Source organism: Oncorhynchus mykiss, chromosome 2, assembly GCF_013265735.2.
Source record: "Oncorhynchus mykiss isolate Arlee chromosome 2, USDA_OmykA_1.1, whole genome shotgun sequence".
In the NCBI taxonomy this organism is placed as follows: domain Eukaryota; kingdom Metazoa; phylum Chordata; class Actinopteri; order Salmoniformes; family Salmonidae; genus Oncorhynchus; species Oncorhynchus mykiss.
The window spans coordinates 55,824,830-55,841,330 of record NC_048566.1 but is presented as its reverse complement, the minus strand read 5'-3'; the positions used below and the strand labels follow the sequence as shown (position 1 = coordinate 55,841,330).

The 16,501-nt window shown below is 41.8% G+C and overlaps 1 protein-coding gene across 1 annotated transcript; it reads left to right on the top strand.

Annotated features, from left to right (window-relative positions):
• The first annotated feature begins 442 nt into the window (after window positions 1-442).
• Window positions 443-13,575, top strand: mpi (mannose phosphate isomerase). The gene is made up of 8 exons (XM_021565703.2): window positions 443-528; window positions 1,010-1,137; window positions 4,498-4,698; window positions 4,883-5,024; window positions 5,596-5,775; window positions 9,866-10,039; window positions 11,158-11,366; window positions 11,692-13,575. Exons 1-8 carry the CDS (start codon window positions 456-458, stop codon window positions 11,908-11,910), a joined length of 1,326 nt encoding a protein of 441 aa, XP_021421378.2. The 5' UTR covers window positions 443-455; the 3' UTR covers window positions 11,911-13,575.
• The last annotated feature ends 2,926 nt before the right edge of the window (window positions 13,576-16,501 follow it).

Genomic DNA, 16,501 nt, shown 5'->3' with positions numbered 1-16,501 from the left:
AAAGCAAATAGACAAAACATGTGTGCATGTCTTTAATACTATTTTGAAACAATTCGATGTGTATTAATGGCACTAGCCAGACCTATGGTTAAAAATACAATAATTTGGAAAATTCCCCCCTTAGGCTAATGTTGACAAGGTCAAGGCAATTTTTTTTTAAAGAAACGATTATTTGAATTTGATCAGTAAACTGCAGCAGAGGGAAATACATACATTTGTTGAAAGTAACATATACATGCCACGTTCAAAACAACTGGAAACTCAGAACTCGGAAATCTCCAACTGATTTTCAGGTCGGAAAGTCGGTGCTCTAAAAAAATGACAGAGTATCCGATTTGTTATTCCGAGTTGGATGACCATTAAAAATGTTTCTCCGAGTTCCCGTTTGTCTTGAACGCACTGAAGTCGGAAGTCAGAGATTTCGGAGTTCCCAGTTGTTTTGAACGCGGCATAGGATGAGCCCATGGCCATATAAAGACGTCAGAACTACAGTGATAGCCGACGTTGCAGCCATGGAGGAAGTAAGAGGTGAAACATATTTCTCTTTTTTGTATTGATTTAATCCGTAAAATGCTTTTAATGACACTGTCACATGTAGCGACAATGTCGCCGTATAACCGCAATCGAACAGCAGAGCATGTTTTCGTATTTAAACATGAAGTAAAGCAACTTCGTTCGCAAGCATCCATTTAAATTTTACCAGAGATTACGTTTACTGCACGCGAGCCACCTTCATAATAGAGCACGCAAACGCATTAGTTATCGTGTATCGTTTAGCATTCTGAAAATGAGAACACATTATTTACACGAGATATATTCGAATTAAAAGGTTGCGTTCAATAACCTATAAAATAGCTGATGTTTTGCTTTCAATGAACGCTGCAGATTCTGCAGTGCGGAGGGACTTACTCAAAAGTGCAATTCTCAGTCATATTGTAGACTTGTGATAAAATTGGTGTGCATGTTGTTCATATTGAAAGTTACTGTCTCTGTTTTCTCATTTTTACAGTATTCCCGCTATCCTGTGCAGTGCAGAACTATGCATGGGGGAAGGTCGGTCTGGACAGTGAGGTGGCCAAACTGGTTGTTGGTGGGGATACCTCGGCTGTCATTGAAGCTGACAAACATTATGCCGAGGTAAGATTTAGACAGTGGTGAACCGTGATTATTGGACCTAGGGCTTTAGCGGGGGTAAAAATATTCCTGAACGTCAAACTTCACCAGTAGTCTAGCGACTACAATAGGGGCACATCTAAGGTGACCATAATTTGCGCACTCTGTGTAGGAGGGAATATTTAAAATAAAAACTCATACACAGCCACAAGAAAGAGAGCAGTCACACACAGCATACTGTTAAATACGACCCATTAATTAAAGGCCAGTAGGCCCCCAATCATAACAAAAACATTAAGCATTTCCAAATCGAAATTTACAATCTACTTCCTATTGCGCACATCTGTTATCACGTTCAGCACAAAGTAACCAGTGCTCTAAAGTATAAATGCAACAATTTCACACCTTATTTTCAGAGGTAGTTAAGAGCAAGTGAGCTGCAAAAAAACTGCCACTCACCAAATCATGATAATTTGAAACAGAACTTTATTTTTTGAAAGTTAATCATGAAGGGCGACGTTAACAAATTAGCAGAAACATCCTCCCTGATAACGCGTGTTTCTGCACAACAAAACAAAAGCTAGCTAGACCAATGGTAAACTAGGCTACTGCTCATGCTCTCAGGAATGATGTATCTAGGAATTGGAGAAGTTGGGAGTAAAACCATATTTTTTTTAAAGAAGAGCTAGTAAAAACAGTCCCACTCATTGCAAGTCCAAATGTTATTGGTTGATTTCCATGTCACTCCAAAATTCTGGCCTAATACAGTTGAATGACCATTGACTGAACAATGGCATTGATCACATGAGACAATTCATTCCTATGTGAAGGCTCAATAGCCAGATTAAGCTAAATAAAGTCGTTTAAGATGGCTCTTCATGGAGACATAACATGTACAGTTTGAGCTACTCCAAGAAGTGAAGTTGCGTGCTACCACAGTGCTGCCCCTTCTCATTCAGTAACTTTAGTTGAAGACCGACTGGGGTACTGCAGGCTGCCATTAATAACCTCTTCAGGATCTGCCCCTTATTTTCAATTTTTGCCTAAGATGACACACCCAACTCGTAACTGCCTGCAACTCTGGACCTGAAGCAAGGATATGCATATTCTTGAAACCTTTTGAAAGGAGACACTTTGAAGGTTGTGTAAATGTTAAATTAATGTAGGGGAATATAACACATTACATCTGTAAAAAAGATGCTTTTTTTGTGTACCGTCTTTGAAATGCAAGAGAAAGGCCATAATGTATTCCAGCCCAGGTGCAATTAACATTTTGCAGTGTATGTGCAAAGTTTTAGACTGATCCAATAAACCACTGCATTTCTGTTCAAAATGTTGTATCAAGACTGCCCAAATGTGCCTAATTGGTTTATTAATCCATTTTCAAGTTCATAACTGTGCACTCTCCTCAAACAGTAGCATATTATTTTTTCACTAATAGCTACTGTAAATTGGAGAGTGCAGTTAGCTTAAATTCCTGTTAAGCTTTCTGCCAGTATCAGATATGTCTGTCCTTGTTACTCACAACCTCAGGCTAATGTGATTAGCATATGTTAGCTCAACCGTCCCGCGGGGGACCCACAGTTCCTGTATAGGTTGTCATAGGGGGATACCTAGTCAGTTCACCTGAAATGTGTCTTCCGCATTTAACCCAACCCCTTTGAATCTGAGAGGTACATTAGCAAGTAAATTATACTCTTCTGTGTGATTTTAAAATAATTGGTTCAAGGACATGCATCTGGTATATTAAAAGCAATTATTATTATTACCATGATTGTCTTCAAAACATTACATTTACACAAAGATTGACAACGAATATCTTCCTTTTCCCACTCAATATAAGGGGGATCCTGTTTTCCGCTAACAATGCCTGCAGTACCGTGGCTTCAATGAGAGGAGGCAGTCGTTCTCCCCTGTAAATGGCAGATGTCCACCCCCCAAAAAATCCTGATTGGATTTTTTTTCCTCGTCCGTCCGTGTTAACTTTTTCAACACGAACTGAATAGAAATCAGAATAAAAATTTAAATAATATAAAATATTAAAATGACATTTTAATAAAGAATCAATAATTTTCTAAATCCTTATGCTCTCTCTGAAGGTGTAGCCTATGGTGTTTTTTTTCCCATTCCTGTCCTGCAGATAACTTTAATTTTTACAAAGCCCTTTAGGACTTTGGCTGAGAGTCTCTTACCCTTCAAGCTCCCTCAATGCCTGCCCTGTCACAAGTCATTCTTTATTTAGCTTCACAGGGAGGGTTTATCATAAAGGTCAATTTTTTATTTCTCTGTTATTTTACCAGGTGACTGAACAGTCTCATTTGCAGCAATGACCTGGGGAATAGTTACAGGGGAGAGGGGGATTAATGAGCCAATTGTAAACTGGGGATTATTAAGTGACCATGATGGTTTGAGGGCCAGATTGGGAATTTAGCCAGGACACTGGGGTTAACACCCCTACTCTTACAATAAGTGCCATGGGATCTTTAATGACCTCAGTCAGGACACCTGTTTTACGTCCCACCCGAAAGACTGCACCCTACACATGGCAGTGTCCCCAATCACTGCCCTGGGGCATTGAGATTTTTTTAGATCAGAGGAAAGAGTGCCTCCTACTGGCCCTCCAACACCACTTCCAGCAGCATCTGGTCTCCCATCCGTGAACTGACCAGGACATCCCCTGCTTAGCTTCAGAAGCATGCCAGCGGTGGTATGCAGGGTGGTATGCTGCTGACATTAATAGGTCTGAGCATGGGAGTGGGGACGTGCTATGGTGAATGGGCAGATGTATTTTCATACTCCGCAATCAGCATCCATAGTCAATAGTCTGGGTGCCTTCTCCTGTTTGAGACAATCCTCTGGTCCTAAACAATAGCTTCCTAAGATGGCACCTAGGCTATCATATATGCATTGAAGATCATTCTATTGAACTGTGTTCATATCCTGTTTATCATTCTTTGAATGTTATTGACATTTTCATACTTAAAACAAACTAAATTAATTAAAGGTGTTTTTTTTTTTTTTTATCTTTGAGAGAACTTGATCACAATGGATGACGAAGCTAAATCACAAAGTGATGTTAACTCTGTTTTTATATATATTTAAAGAGTTGCACACTCTGTGTATAACCTCCCAGGAATGTATTGGGTAAAAAAGACCCTGAAGAAGGCAGTGATGCTGAAATGTTTTACCCAATAAATTACTAGGAGGTTATACGTATGGAGTGTGCGTCTCTTTTGTTTTTAGTTTATTCTCAGTTAGTCAGCGCTTCTACACTCAATAATATTCTCTGGGTGTGTGCCAGCTTATGCTTTATATTAAACTGTTTTTAAAAGATAAATACTCTTGTATGGTCAATGATGCGGCCCCTCCCTGTGTGTCTTGCAGCTTTGGATGGGTGCTCACCCCAAAGGAGACGCCCTCATCAAGGACAACCGGATAGCCCAGAGGACGCTCGGTCAGTGGATTGCAGACTACCCAGCATGCTTGGGGTCAAAGGTCAAAGACACCTTCCAGGGCCAGCTTCCCTTCCTCTTCAAGGTCCTGTCGGTCAACACCGCTCTGTCAATACAGGCCCATCCGAACAGGGTAAGTCCTGGGTCGTGTTCATTAGGGAACACTGTAGCACAGCATTTTTCAGTGGAAAATTAGTCTACTGACCAACCCAAAAACCAAAGGGGAGGAGGGGGCTACATTTAGTTGTGTTTCTATTCTAAATTTGTTTCATTTTTTAAAAATCAAATTGCTCTTTTCCCATTGGCTCTCACACTAGGAGTTGGCTGGACGGCTCCATGCTCAGTTTCCAGAGCATTACCCTGACAACAACCACAAACCTGAGATGGCCGTCGCACTCACCCATTTTGAAGGCCTCTGTGGCTTCAGGCCCGTGGAAGAGATCATTGGCTTTCTCAAATGTGAGTCCCATATCTTGCAGACTGTCCATTATCAGTGTTTTATAGTCCATGTTTTTAAAATGTATTCAACAGCACAGCAGCTCAGTTGAGGGAATTCCTTCACTTTAAGATACATTAAGTAGAGATCAATGATGCTCAGTAACCCCTTTAAAGGGATAGTTCATTTGAAGTGTTGGCTCATTTTTGACTTGCCTAGGGTATTGCCGTTTCCTCAACTATTTTTAAGTTTGTTACCTGGTTATTTAGCGACATCTAGAATATTCTGGCTAGCATCTTTTGAGAATATAGCAATGCTAGTGGAACAGATTGTATCACTTAGCAGTGCATTCAAAAGTATGGGGAATGAGGAGTGGACCAAAAATGGCACCACTCTCTGTGGGAGGCAAAGCCCTCTCCCCACGCTTTTATTTTATCTACAGCTAACATGTTTCTCTGCTCCGCCAAGAGGGGAGCCACTCATTTTGAGTTGTGCTTAGGGCCCCCAAAAGGCTAGAGCCGGCCTTGACTGTAACAATCCATCCGAGGATTGTATTCAAGTTTGCTGAGAGTGTAAAATGTGTCTCCCCCCCAGCCGTGCCAGAATTCCACGCTCTTGTAGGGAGTGAGACGGCAGAGGAGCTGGTGAGCAGTAGAGGGGAGGCGGGTCGCACCTCGCTGGCCCTGAAGAAGTGCTTCACCCGCATGATGAACTGTGAGAAGAAAGTGTTTGTGGACCAGCTGAACATGCTGGTGAAAAGAGTCACTGAGGAAGGTGAGCATCAAACAATATGCATTTTGTTTTTGTGACACCATACACTTCTTCATGTGGGTAGACGCCCAGATCTGTTTGTTCTGTATCACCAACTCCTATGGTCATTGACATGTCAAGCCAAACGTGACCTATTTGGCAACAACCATAAAAGTTGCCGAGACTACACAAACAGATCTGGGACCAGGCCTCAACTTTCTTGCGTACGTTTCAAAAAGAGGTTATTAAAAAGACAATAACAGGGGTTATAGTTCTAAGTCACTGCGACGGAGTGCCGTCGTATGGATTCTGGAGAGGTTGCATTTGAGATCAGCGTTAACCTTTCTGATCTCCCCATCCCGGATCCGGGTTCGTGAATACAGACTCAAGCTCATTACCATAACGCAACGTTAACTATTCATGAAAATCGCAAATGAAATGAAATAAATATGCTAGCTCTCAAGCTTAGCCTTTTGTTAACAACACTGTCATCTCAGATTTTCAAAATATGCTTCTCAACCATTGCAAAACAAGCATTTGTGTAACAGTATTGATGGCTAACGTAGCATTTAGCATTAGCATTCAGCTGGCAACATTTACACAAAAAAACAGAAAAGCATTCAAAAAAATAATTTACCTTTGAAGAACTTCAGATGTTTTCAATGAGGAGACTCTCAGATAGCAAATGTTCAGTTTTTCCTGAAAGATTATTTGTTTAGGACAAATCGCTCCGTTTTCTGCGTCACGTTTAGCTATGAAAAAACCCCTGTATCCAGGATTGTGTAAATCTATCAGCAAGCTCATTAGCATAACACAACGTTAACTATTTATGAAAATCGCAAATGAAATGAAATAAATATGCCATCTCTCAAGCTTAGCCTTTTGTAAACAACACTGTCATCTCAGATTTTCAAAATATGCTTCTCAACCATAGGAAAACAATAATTTGTGTAAAAGTAGCTAGCTAGAGTTAGCATTTCGCGTTAGCATTTCGCGTTAGCATTTCGCGTTAGCATTTCGCGTTAGCATTAGCGTTAGCATCCAGCACGCAACATTAACAAAAACATAAAAGCCTTCAAATAAAATCATTTACCTTTGAAGAACTTCTGATGTTTTCAATGAGGATACTCTCAGTTAGATAGCAGATGCTCAGTTTTTCCAAAAAGATTCCTTGTGTATTAGAAATAGCTCCGTTTTATACATCACATTTGGCTACCAAAAAAAATTCCATAAATTCAGTCCTCAAAACGCAAACTTTTTTCCAAATTAACTCCATAATATCGACTGAAAACATGGCAAACGTTGTTTAGAATCAATCATCAAGGTGTTTTTCACATATCTCTTCATTGATACATCGTTCTTGGACACATGCTTTCTCCCCTGAATCAAATGGTAAAGTAGAAGCAGCTGGCAATTGCGCACCGAATTCGACGCAGGACACCAGGCAGACACTTGGAAAATGTAGTCTCTTATGGTCAATCTTCCAATGATATGCCTACAAATACGTCACAATGCTGCTAAGACCTTGGGCGAACGACAGAAAGTGTAGGCTCATTCGTTGCGCAATCACAGCCATATAAGGAGAGAATGGAAAACAGAGCTTCAGAAATTCTGCTAATTCCTGGGTGATGCATCATCTTGGTTTCGCCTGTAGAATGAGTTCTGGGGCACTTACAGACAAAATCTTTGCAGATTCTGAAACTTCAGAGTGTTTTCTTAGTCGAGCATCTTTTCGTGACAAAATATCGCGCTTAAAACGGGAACGTTTTTTATCCAAAAATGAAATAGCGCCCCTAGAGCTCTATTAATCTTTGGAAAGCAGTTTTGTGTCTTGTTAGATATGGATCCCAGTTTCACAGGACTACGTTTATTTCTCTACTTCAAAAGCGTGCGTGGTATCATTTTACAACTGGAGCTTCATGCATGGTTTAGGGAGACGCCGCTGCACAACATACTACTTGAAGGAGCAATGATATACAGTGCATTCGGAAAGAATTCAGACCCCTTGACTTTTTACACATTTGTTACATTACAGGCTTATTCTAAAATGTATTAAATTTTTTTTTTTTTTTACCCCTCCAATCTACACAATACCCCAATGGCAAGGCAAAAACAGGTTTTTAGAAATATTTGAAAATGTATAAAAAGAACAAACATCACATTTTACATAAGTATTCAGACCCTTTACTCAGTACTTTGAAGCACCTTCGGCAGCGATTACAGCCTCAAATCGTTTTGGGTATGACGCTACAAGCTTGGCACACCTGTATTTGGGGATTTTCTCCCATTCGTCTCTGCACATCCTCTCAAGCTCTGTCGGGTTGGATGGGGAGTGTCGCTGCACAGCTATTTTCAGGTCTCTCCAGAGATGTCAGATCGGGTTCAAGTCCGGGCTCTGGCTGGGCCACTGAAGAACATTGACTTGTTCTGAATCCTCTCCTGCGTTGTCTTGGCTGTGTGCTTAGGGTTGTCCTGTTGGAAGGTGAACCTTCACCCAAGCCTGAGGTCCTGAGCGCTCTGGAGCAGGTTTTCATCAAGGCTCTCTCACCTTTGCTACGTTCATCTTTCCCCAAACTCCAAGCAGGCTGTCATATGCCTTTTCTGAGGACTGGCTTCTTTCTGGCCACTCTACCATAAATAACTGATTGATGGAGTGCTGCAGAGATGTTTGTCCTTCTGGAAGGTTCTCCCATCTCCACAGAGGAACTCTGGAGCTCTGTCAGAGTGACCGCCTTGGTCGCCTCCCTGACCAAGGCCCTTCTCCCCCAATTGCTAAATTTGGCCTTCTTCCATTTAAGAATGGAGGCCGCTGTGTTCTTGGACCTTCAATGCTGCAGAAATGTTTTGGTACCTTTCCCCAGATCTGTGCCTCGACACAATCCTGTTTCGGAGCTCTATGGACAATGCCTTTGACCTCATGGCTTGGTTTTTGCTCTGACATGCACTGTCAACTGTCTGACCTTATATAGATGGGTGTGTGCCTTTCCAGATCATGTCCAATCAATTGAATTTATCACAGTTGGACTCCAATCAAGTTGTAGAAACATCAAGGATAATAAATGGGAACAGGAAGCACCAGAGCTCAATTTCGAGTCTCATAGTAAGGGGGTCTGAATAGTTATGTAAGTAAGGTATTTTTGTTTATTTTAATACAGTTGCAAAGATGTCAACTTGTTTTCGCTTTGTCATTATGGGGTGTGTGTAGATTGAGGAAAACAATTTAATTTAATCCATTTTAGAATAAGACTGTAATTTAACAAAGTGTGGAAAAAGTCAAGGGGTCTGAATTCTTTCCGAAGGCACTGTACTTTGTAATAGAAATTGTTTGAGTGAATGATTTGAATGATTCATGTACTAATAATAATAATCAGGATATTGTGCTTACATTTTAAAGCCACTATGCTGCGTCAGTTAGGCTACAGGTGATCATGCTTATAGCACATCTGACCATACATGGGCTCCTATATGCATGGTTCAATATGGTAAAGTCAAATGTATGTTTTACATGGTGTCAGCATTAATTAGAAAAATTATCATTTTGGAGTAGAATGTTCTTTTTAAAGTTCCTAGAACTGCACTTCTCTGTCCTGCGATATACAAATTCTCCCAGGGAGAACCCCAACCCACTAAGCAAGGGGACTGGAATTGGTCAAACTCTCAGTTTAATACATGTACAAAATGATCCTCTTTCCCTAAAAGCATGATGGCCATGACTTTCTTACATGAAAGGGGAGGTTAGTTAACTTGGCCCCAAACTCTTATCTTTTCTTTAACCCCTGTAATCAATAGTACATTGGAATAAATGATATACTCCTTGAGATTGTATATTTTCTACTGCATAATGATTAGTCAAGTTTTCCAAAGGACCTCTTGCACCAAAACATCTTTCTGGGTAATATTAAACCTTCATTTATCCAGGTTGGTCTTGTTGAGATACAAATCTCTTTCACGAGAGATGGGTTGTTCACTATGCATTAAACGGACTGAAACTGGGAGGGACTTATCCAATAAACACTCGTTTTTATTTTCTGTAGCGAGAACATTTTCGTTGCATGCCCTAATGAACATGACCCTATGTTAAAGACTTTTGTTTTACCTGTTGTACCTCATTCAGCTGCTGCAGGGAAGGACACATCAGACAGTAACAGTGAACTGTTGCTCCGGCTCCACTCCCAGTATCCGGGTGACATCGGCTGTTTTTCCATCTACTTCCTAAACCGCATTGTGCTGGAGCCAGGCGACGCCATGTTTCTGGGTGCCAATGAACCGCACGCGTACCTCAATGGAGGTCAGGGGTCAACCAGTCAGCTTCTTAGAAAGTCAACTAGATGTGTTAAAGTTGTGTATTGATAGGCTGTTGGAGAACAATGGAAATGCACTATGTATAGAAAAGTATGTGGACACCCCTTCAATATAGTGGATTTTGCTATTCCCGCCAGACCCATTGCTGACCAGTGTAAAAATCGAGCACACAGACATGCAATCTCCATAGACAGAAGTTAGCTGTAGAATGGCCTTACTGAAGAGCTCAGTGACATTCAACGTGGCACTGTCATAGGATGCCACCTTTCCAACAAGTCAGTTTGTCAAATTTCTGCCCAGCTAGAGCTGCCCCGGTCAACTGTTAGTGCTGTTTTTCTGACAGACCTTAGTGGTAGGCCACAAGCTCACAAAACAGGACCGCCGAGTGCTGAAAATTCACCTGTCCTCGGTAGCAACACTCACTACTGAGTCCCAGACAGCCTCTGGAAGCAACGTCAGCACAAATGTTAGTCAGAAGATTCATGAAATGGGTTTCCGTGGCCGAGCAGCTGCACACAAGCCGAAGATCAACATGTGCAATGCCAAGCTTTGGCTGGAGTGGTTTAAAGCTCGCCGCCATTGCACTCTGGAGCAGTGGAAACACGAGCGCAACTCCATATTAATTCCCATGATTTGGAATGAGATGTTTGAGTGGGTGTCCACATACTTTTGGCCATGTGGTGAATAATGCAATTGTTTAATGTGGTGGTATGCGCAAAGCCATGAACATGTTTCCCAGGTGCTGGATTATTGAGAGGATACTGTAGAAATGAGAACAAAAATTCTGCTCACTTGTATTGTTGCTTCCAAAGTATAGCGCTTCAGACCCTTTTTTAAAAATATATATATTTTCTTTTAACTACACTTTGGGCGCTATATCAGTATGTGGATTTGTCATACAATGAGATTACCTATTGAAATACATTTTAAACTATGACATTTGTTCATGTTAATTATATCATTATGTTGACATGTAAAGTTACAATGAATCTCAAATACAGCAGTGAGAATTCTAATCTTCAAAAATATATTTTTTAAATTTTTATAAAGTGTACTTGAAAGAAAGTGTCCTATATCCCAATTCTCTCTCACAATGCTACTCAGACTGCATCGAGTGCATGGCCTGCTCAGACAACACGGTGCGCGCCGGCCTGACGCCCAAGTTCATCGACGTCAACACCCTGTGTGAGATGCTGAACTACAGCCCCGCTCCAGCCAGCGCCAAGATCTTCCCCTCCATACAGGACCCCTCAGACCCCTTTGTCTACCTCTATGACCCCCCTGTTCCTGACTTCACTGTCATGAGGATACAGGTAATTGACTTACTTATTTAGCCTGTTCCCAGATCTGTTTGTGCTGTCGGTTTGTGTGTCTTGCCAACTCCTATGGTCATTGTCACGCCAGACAACACAAACGGTTATACTCCGCCTTGATAATATTCTCTGTTTTAAATGGGTCTCTTGTACTAAGCCATTACCATATTTGTTCCAGTGTGTCTCATAAATTAAATGTCAAATTTTCTTCCTTCACTACTTACCCCCCTTTCTCTCCCCCGACCTATGTCTGCCTCCTTCTCCAACCCCCTATTCCCTTTCTTCCTCTGCTTCCCCTCATTCCCCCACCTCTCTCCATCTCCAGGTGCCAGACTCAGTCAGGCAGTACACGGTGGCCCCGGTGGACTGTGCGGGCATCCTGCTGGTGATTGAGGGCGAGGCCACCGGCACCTCCGCCGCTGCCCTCTCTGACATCACCCTGAGCCGGGGCACTGTCCTCTTCATCTCAGCCAATGAGAGCGTCTCCCTTCACATCACCTCCCCCTCCGGAATGACTATGTACCGGGCCTGCAGTCTCCTGTAGCCCCAGGCCTTCTGATAATGTCACCTACCAACATCAACCCAACCCGTGGTTCTCCCATTCGTCATGCCGGGGTGTCCCCTGACATAAGGCCAGTAGTGATAGACTGAAGATGGCCTACTAACAGTTTTAACCCCTCTTTAACTGTAGTCTATGTGCAGTTCCATTCATTTTTCTCAGACAATCGCCCTGACAGGTACAGGAACATGCACAGCTTGTGTGTGTGTGATACACGCCCTTGTGGTTTGTGTACTCGCTGTGGTCCTTTTTATTCGGCCCATGTTTCTGTGAAGGTTTACACAGTATCGGTGATTATGGAGTTTTCATTGGTACAGTATGCCTCAGCTCACATCTCGCTGTAAGTGTCACATACTCTGTCGTTGCTGATGGTTTTTTTAATTGAGCATGTTGTAATTAATTACCTCTAAGCTTTTTTTTTTTCAGTGGGGGAAATCTTCTGTTCAATAGTAGTGCTTTTAAGACAATGCATCATAACAAAAACAGAGTATTTTAAATATATCAGCTGTATTGGGAACATTTGGCGTTTTACAGTATGCTGAGATTCCTGTGCATGTTTGCGGAACAAAGGCACCTGCCCATTCACGCATGCATATTTGCGCGCCGCATACATAGTGTACTTACAACTAGAGCATAGAGTAAGAATGTATAGCTACTGTATGGGGAGGCCTTTTCTTCAGCTGGATCACCAACATTGAAGTTGGTTTAGTTGAAGAAAATGTATGCTGTAAGGCTTAAGCATCATGTGACCATGCAATTCAACAGAAATGCATTCAGCAGTAGTCTGGACTGAAGGTGAGCTGTACTGTGTCAATGGTAACACCTCACACTCTATTACAGGATACAAAGTTGGTGTTTGAGAGGGACTGCATTGCAGTTGGTGACTGTAGACTGCCGACTCATCTTGCATCCTAAATGACTACTGATTATAACTTGTATAGCAGACAGTCTGTAGTCGCAGACTGCAATGTAGTCTCTCAAACACTCAAAATAGCTTTCCCCAAAGGTCAAAAAAGTGAAATTTTGTATGTTTGTTCATTCATTTTGAATGAAGCTCTGTTGGGTCAGGCATGTCTCCTGGTTGGTGTTCATTAGAGCACATCGTAGCAAAAGGAAAATTAGTTTCTTATTGGAGAAGTACTGATTGTACCTCCCCGTTTCTGTTTTGTGCTTAATGAGCATGACCCTGGTGCTTTCAATTGAACAGCGATGATCTACTTACGATTTGTGAATGAAGGACGGGAACAGAACGATAACTTAAATAATTTGTTCTGAACTTGTTTGTATGCCAACTGGTGTTGTCCAGGATATTTTAAATTACATGAACGGTTTGCACTACAATAGTTTAAAAAAAATATATATATATATTATATATATATATACTAGTTTGCAATCAAACCTACAGTAGTAGGTGTCTGTGTGTGTATGTGTATGTATGTATGTATATATATATATATATATATATATACACAGACACCTACTACTGTAGGTTTGATTGCAAACTAGTCTATGGGTTAAAGGTATAACGGTTTTACTTATTTTTCAATAGGAGCTGGAATGAGAGCATGGTTTTGCATTTGACTATACTACAGTAGCATGGCTCTCTAGAGTGTCTGTATGTAAACCTAAATAAAACATTCTGTACTAGTGCGTGGAGTGCTTTCATTGGGATTGAATACCCAGAATGAAGAGACGTGTGTGTGCTCTAGTATTTGATTTATTTAACCAGGTAGAACAAGTTCTCATTTGCAACTGCGACCTGGCCAAGATAAAAGCAAAGCAGTTCGACACATACAACAATACAGTTGCACATGGCATAAACAAACATCCAATCAATAATAGAGCAGGAAGATCTATAAACAGCATGTGCAAATGAGGTGGGATAAGGCAATAAATAGGACTTGGTGGTAAAGCAATTACAATATAGCAAATAAAACACTGGAATGGTAGGCTGTGCAGAGGACGACTGCAAGTTGAGATACTGGGGTGCAAAGGAGCAAGATAACTACAGTATGGGGATGAGGTAGCTTGGATGGGTTATTTACAGGTGCAGTGAGCTGCTCTGACAGCTGGTGCTTAAAGCTAGTGAGGGAGGTAAGAGTCTCCAGCTTCAGATATTTTTGCAGTTCATTCCAGTCATTGGCAGCAGAGAACTGGAAGGAGAGGTGGCCAAAGGAAGAATTGGCTTTGGGGGTGACCAGTGAGAAATACCAGCTGGAGTGCGTGCTACGGGTGGGTGCTGCTATGGTGACCAGTGAGCTAATGCAGAGCTTTACCTAGCAGAGACTTGTAGATGACCTGGAGCCAGTGGGTTTGGCGAGGAGTATGAAGCGAGGGCCAGCCAACGAGAGCATACAGGTCGCAGTGGTGGGTAGTATATGGGGCTTTGGTGACAAAACGAATGGCACTGTGATAGACATCCAATTTGTTGAGTAGAGTGTTGGAGGCTATTTTGCAAATGACATCGGTGAAGTCGAGGATGGTAGGATGGTCAGTTTTACGAGGGTATGGTTGGCAGCATGAGTGAAGGATGCCTTGTTGAGAAATAGGAAGCTTATTTTCGATTGGAGATGTTTAATGTGAGTCTGGAAGGAGAGTTTACAGTCTAACCAGACACCTAGGTATTTGTAGTTGTCCACATATTCTATGTGGGCGGGCGCGCAGGTGCGGGCAGCGATCGGTTGAAGAGCGTGCATTTAGTTTTACTTGCGTTTTTAAGAGCAGTTGGATGCCACGGAAGGAGAGTTGTATGGCATTGAAGCTCATCTGGAGGATAGTTAACACAGTGTCCAACGAAGGGCCAGAGGTATTGTTAGAGTTGCGTCAATTCGAATCTGGTATCAGGATAAATATGACAATGAGTCACCGATTGTATACTATGTATTTTTTATTAGCTAAGCAATAAGTGGTAAATGCAATTTTCGTATATACAGGCTCTCTGTCCCACCTCGCAGGGCAAAACAGAGAACTGACAAGATGTATGTAAACAGTATTCTTTATACTGTGATAGACATAGTTCCAACCCGTCTGTTGGCCTATCACAGTAGAGACTGGGCGTGGTTTAGACTCACCCAGCCTATTATTGATTGTTGTCGTACGAGCTGGTACCAGCCCCCGGGCGCTCCAGTTGATAGATGTAACTTGCTGTGTCGAGTATCTATGCGCTCATTCCCTAGATACCGTTATCACATATCTGGTTTCTGTTATTGTTAAGTTTGAGTTCTAACAAAAAACAGTCTGTGGTTTGCTACACTACGTTCTGTATGTGTCCGTTTTAGTATGTTATTCTGTATTTTTCCATCATGAGAAAGGCCCATGGCCCTGAAACTGTTAACAATGTTTCAAGTCAGCAATGGTGCATAACACCTACATACATCCACACAAGCCAACAGCAGATAATATTCAATCATATATATGGTAATGGGCTATAGTGCACAACACAGAAACCTCATAGTATACAGAATGGTGTCGTCTGTGCGTAGAGGTGGATCATCAGCAGCGAGAGCGACGTCATTGATGTATACAGAGAAGAGAGTCGGCCCAGAATTGAACCCTGTGGCACCCCCATAGAGACGTCCAGATAACAGGCCCTCCGATTCTGACATACTGAATTCTATCGGATAAGTAGTTGGTGAGCAAAGCGAGGCAATCAGACTCAAGGCTGTTGAGTCTGCCAATAAAAATGTTGTGGTTGACAGAATCGAAAGCTTTAGGCTGCAGAGTAATGTCTCTTATCGATGGCGGTTATGATATCGTTTAGGACCTTGAGCGTGGCTGAGGTGCACCCGTGACCAGCTCTGAAACCAGATTTCATGGCGGAGAATGTACGGTGACATTCGAAATGGTCGGTAATCTGTTAATTTGGCTTTCAAAGACCTTAGAAAGGCAAGGTAGAATAGATATAGGTCTGTAGCAGTTTGGGTCTAGAGTGTCTCCCTCTTTGAAGAGGGGGATGACCGCGGAAGATTTCCAATCAATGGGAATCTCAGACGATACGAAAGAGAGGTTGAACAGGCTAGTGATAGGGGTTGCAACAATTTCGTCAGATAATCTAGCCCGGTTGATTTGTAGGGGTCCAGATTTTGGAGCTCTTTCAGAACATCAGCTATCTGGATTTGATATAAGTGCATCATTACGCAGAACCCAAACGATCCAAATGTAGCATGCATTGGTCCAAAAATGTTTTCTAAAGTTACAAATCGTCAGTTCACTAAAATGTTTTGCTCAAATTACTTTATTTCTAACTTCTGAAAACCTAGTATTTTGCGCCAACTGCGTCCTCTCCTTCAGCGTCAAACTAAGCATGTGATTATGTTGAGTCACTAGGCAGGTTTACCATTGACCCAGGTTCATTTGACAAAAGCAATGTCCCAAACATTTTTGGATACATGTGTGATGGAAACGGAAGAGGAAGGAGGCGTTTGCTAAAGAGCAACAACATTTGTATCCGTTCGACGGGTAGATTTGTCTATTACCAAACTTTATTGTGACAAATTAAGATGGAAATGCTGTTTTTCAAATAAATTTTGATTGCCGAATAATTTGGAAGGTACGCGATGTCATCACATAACTATAA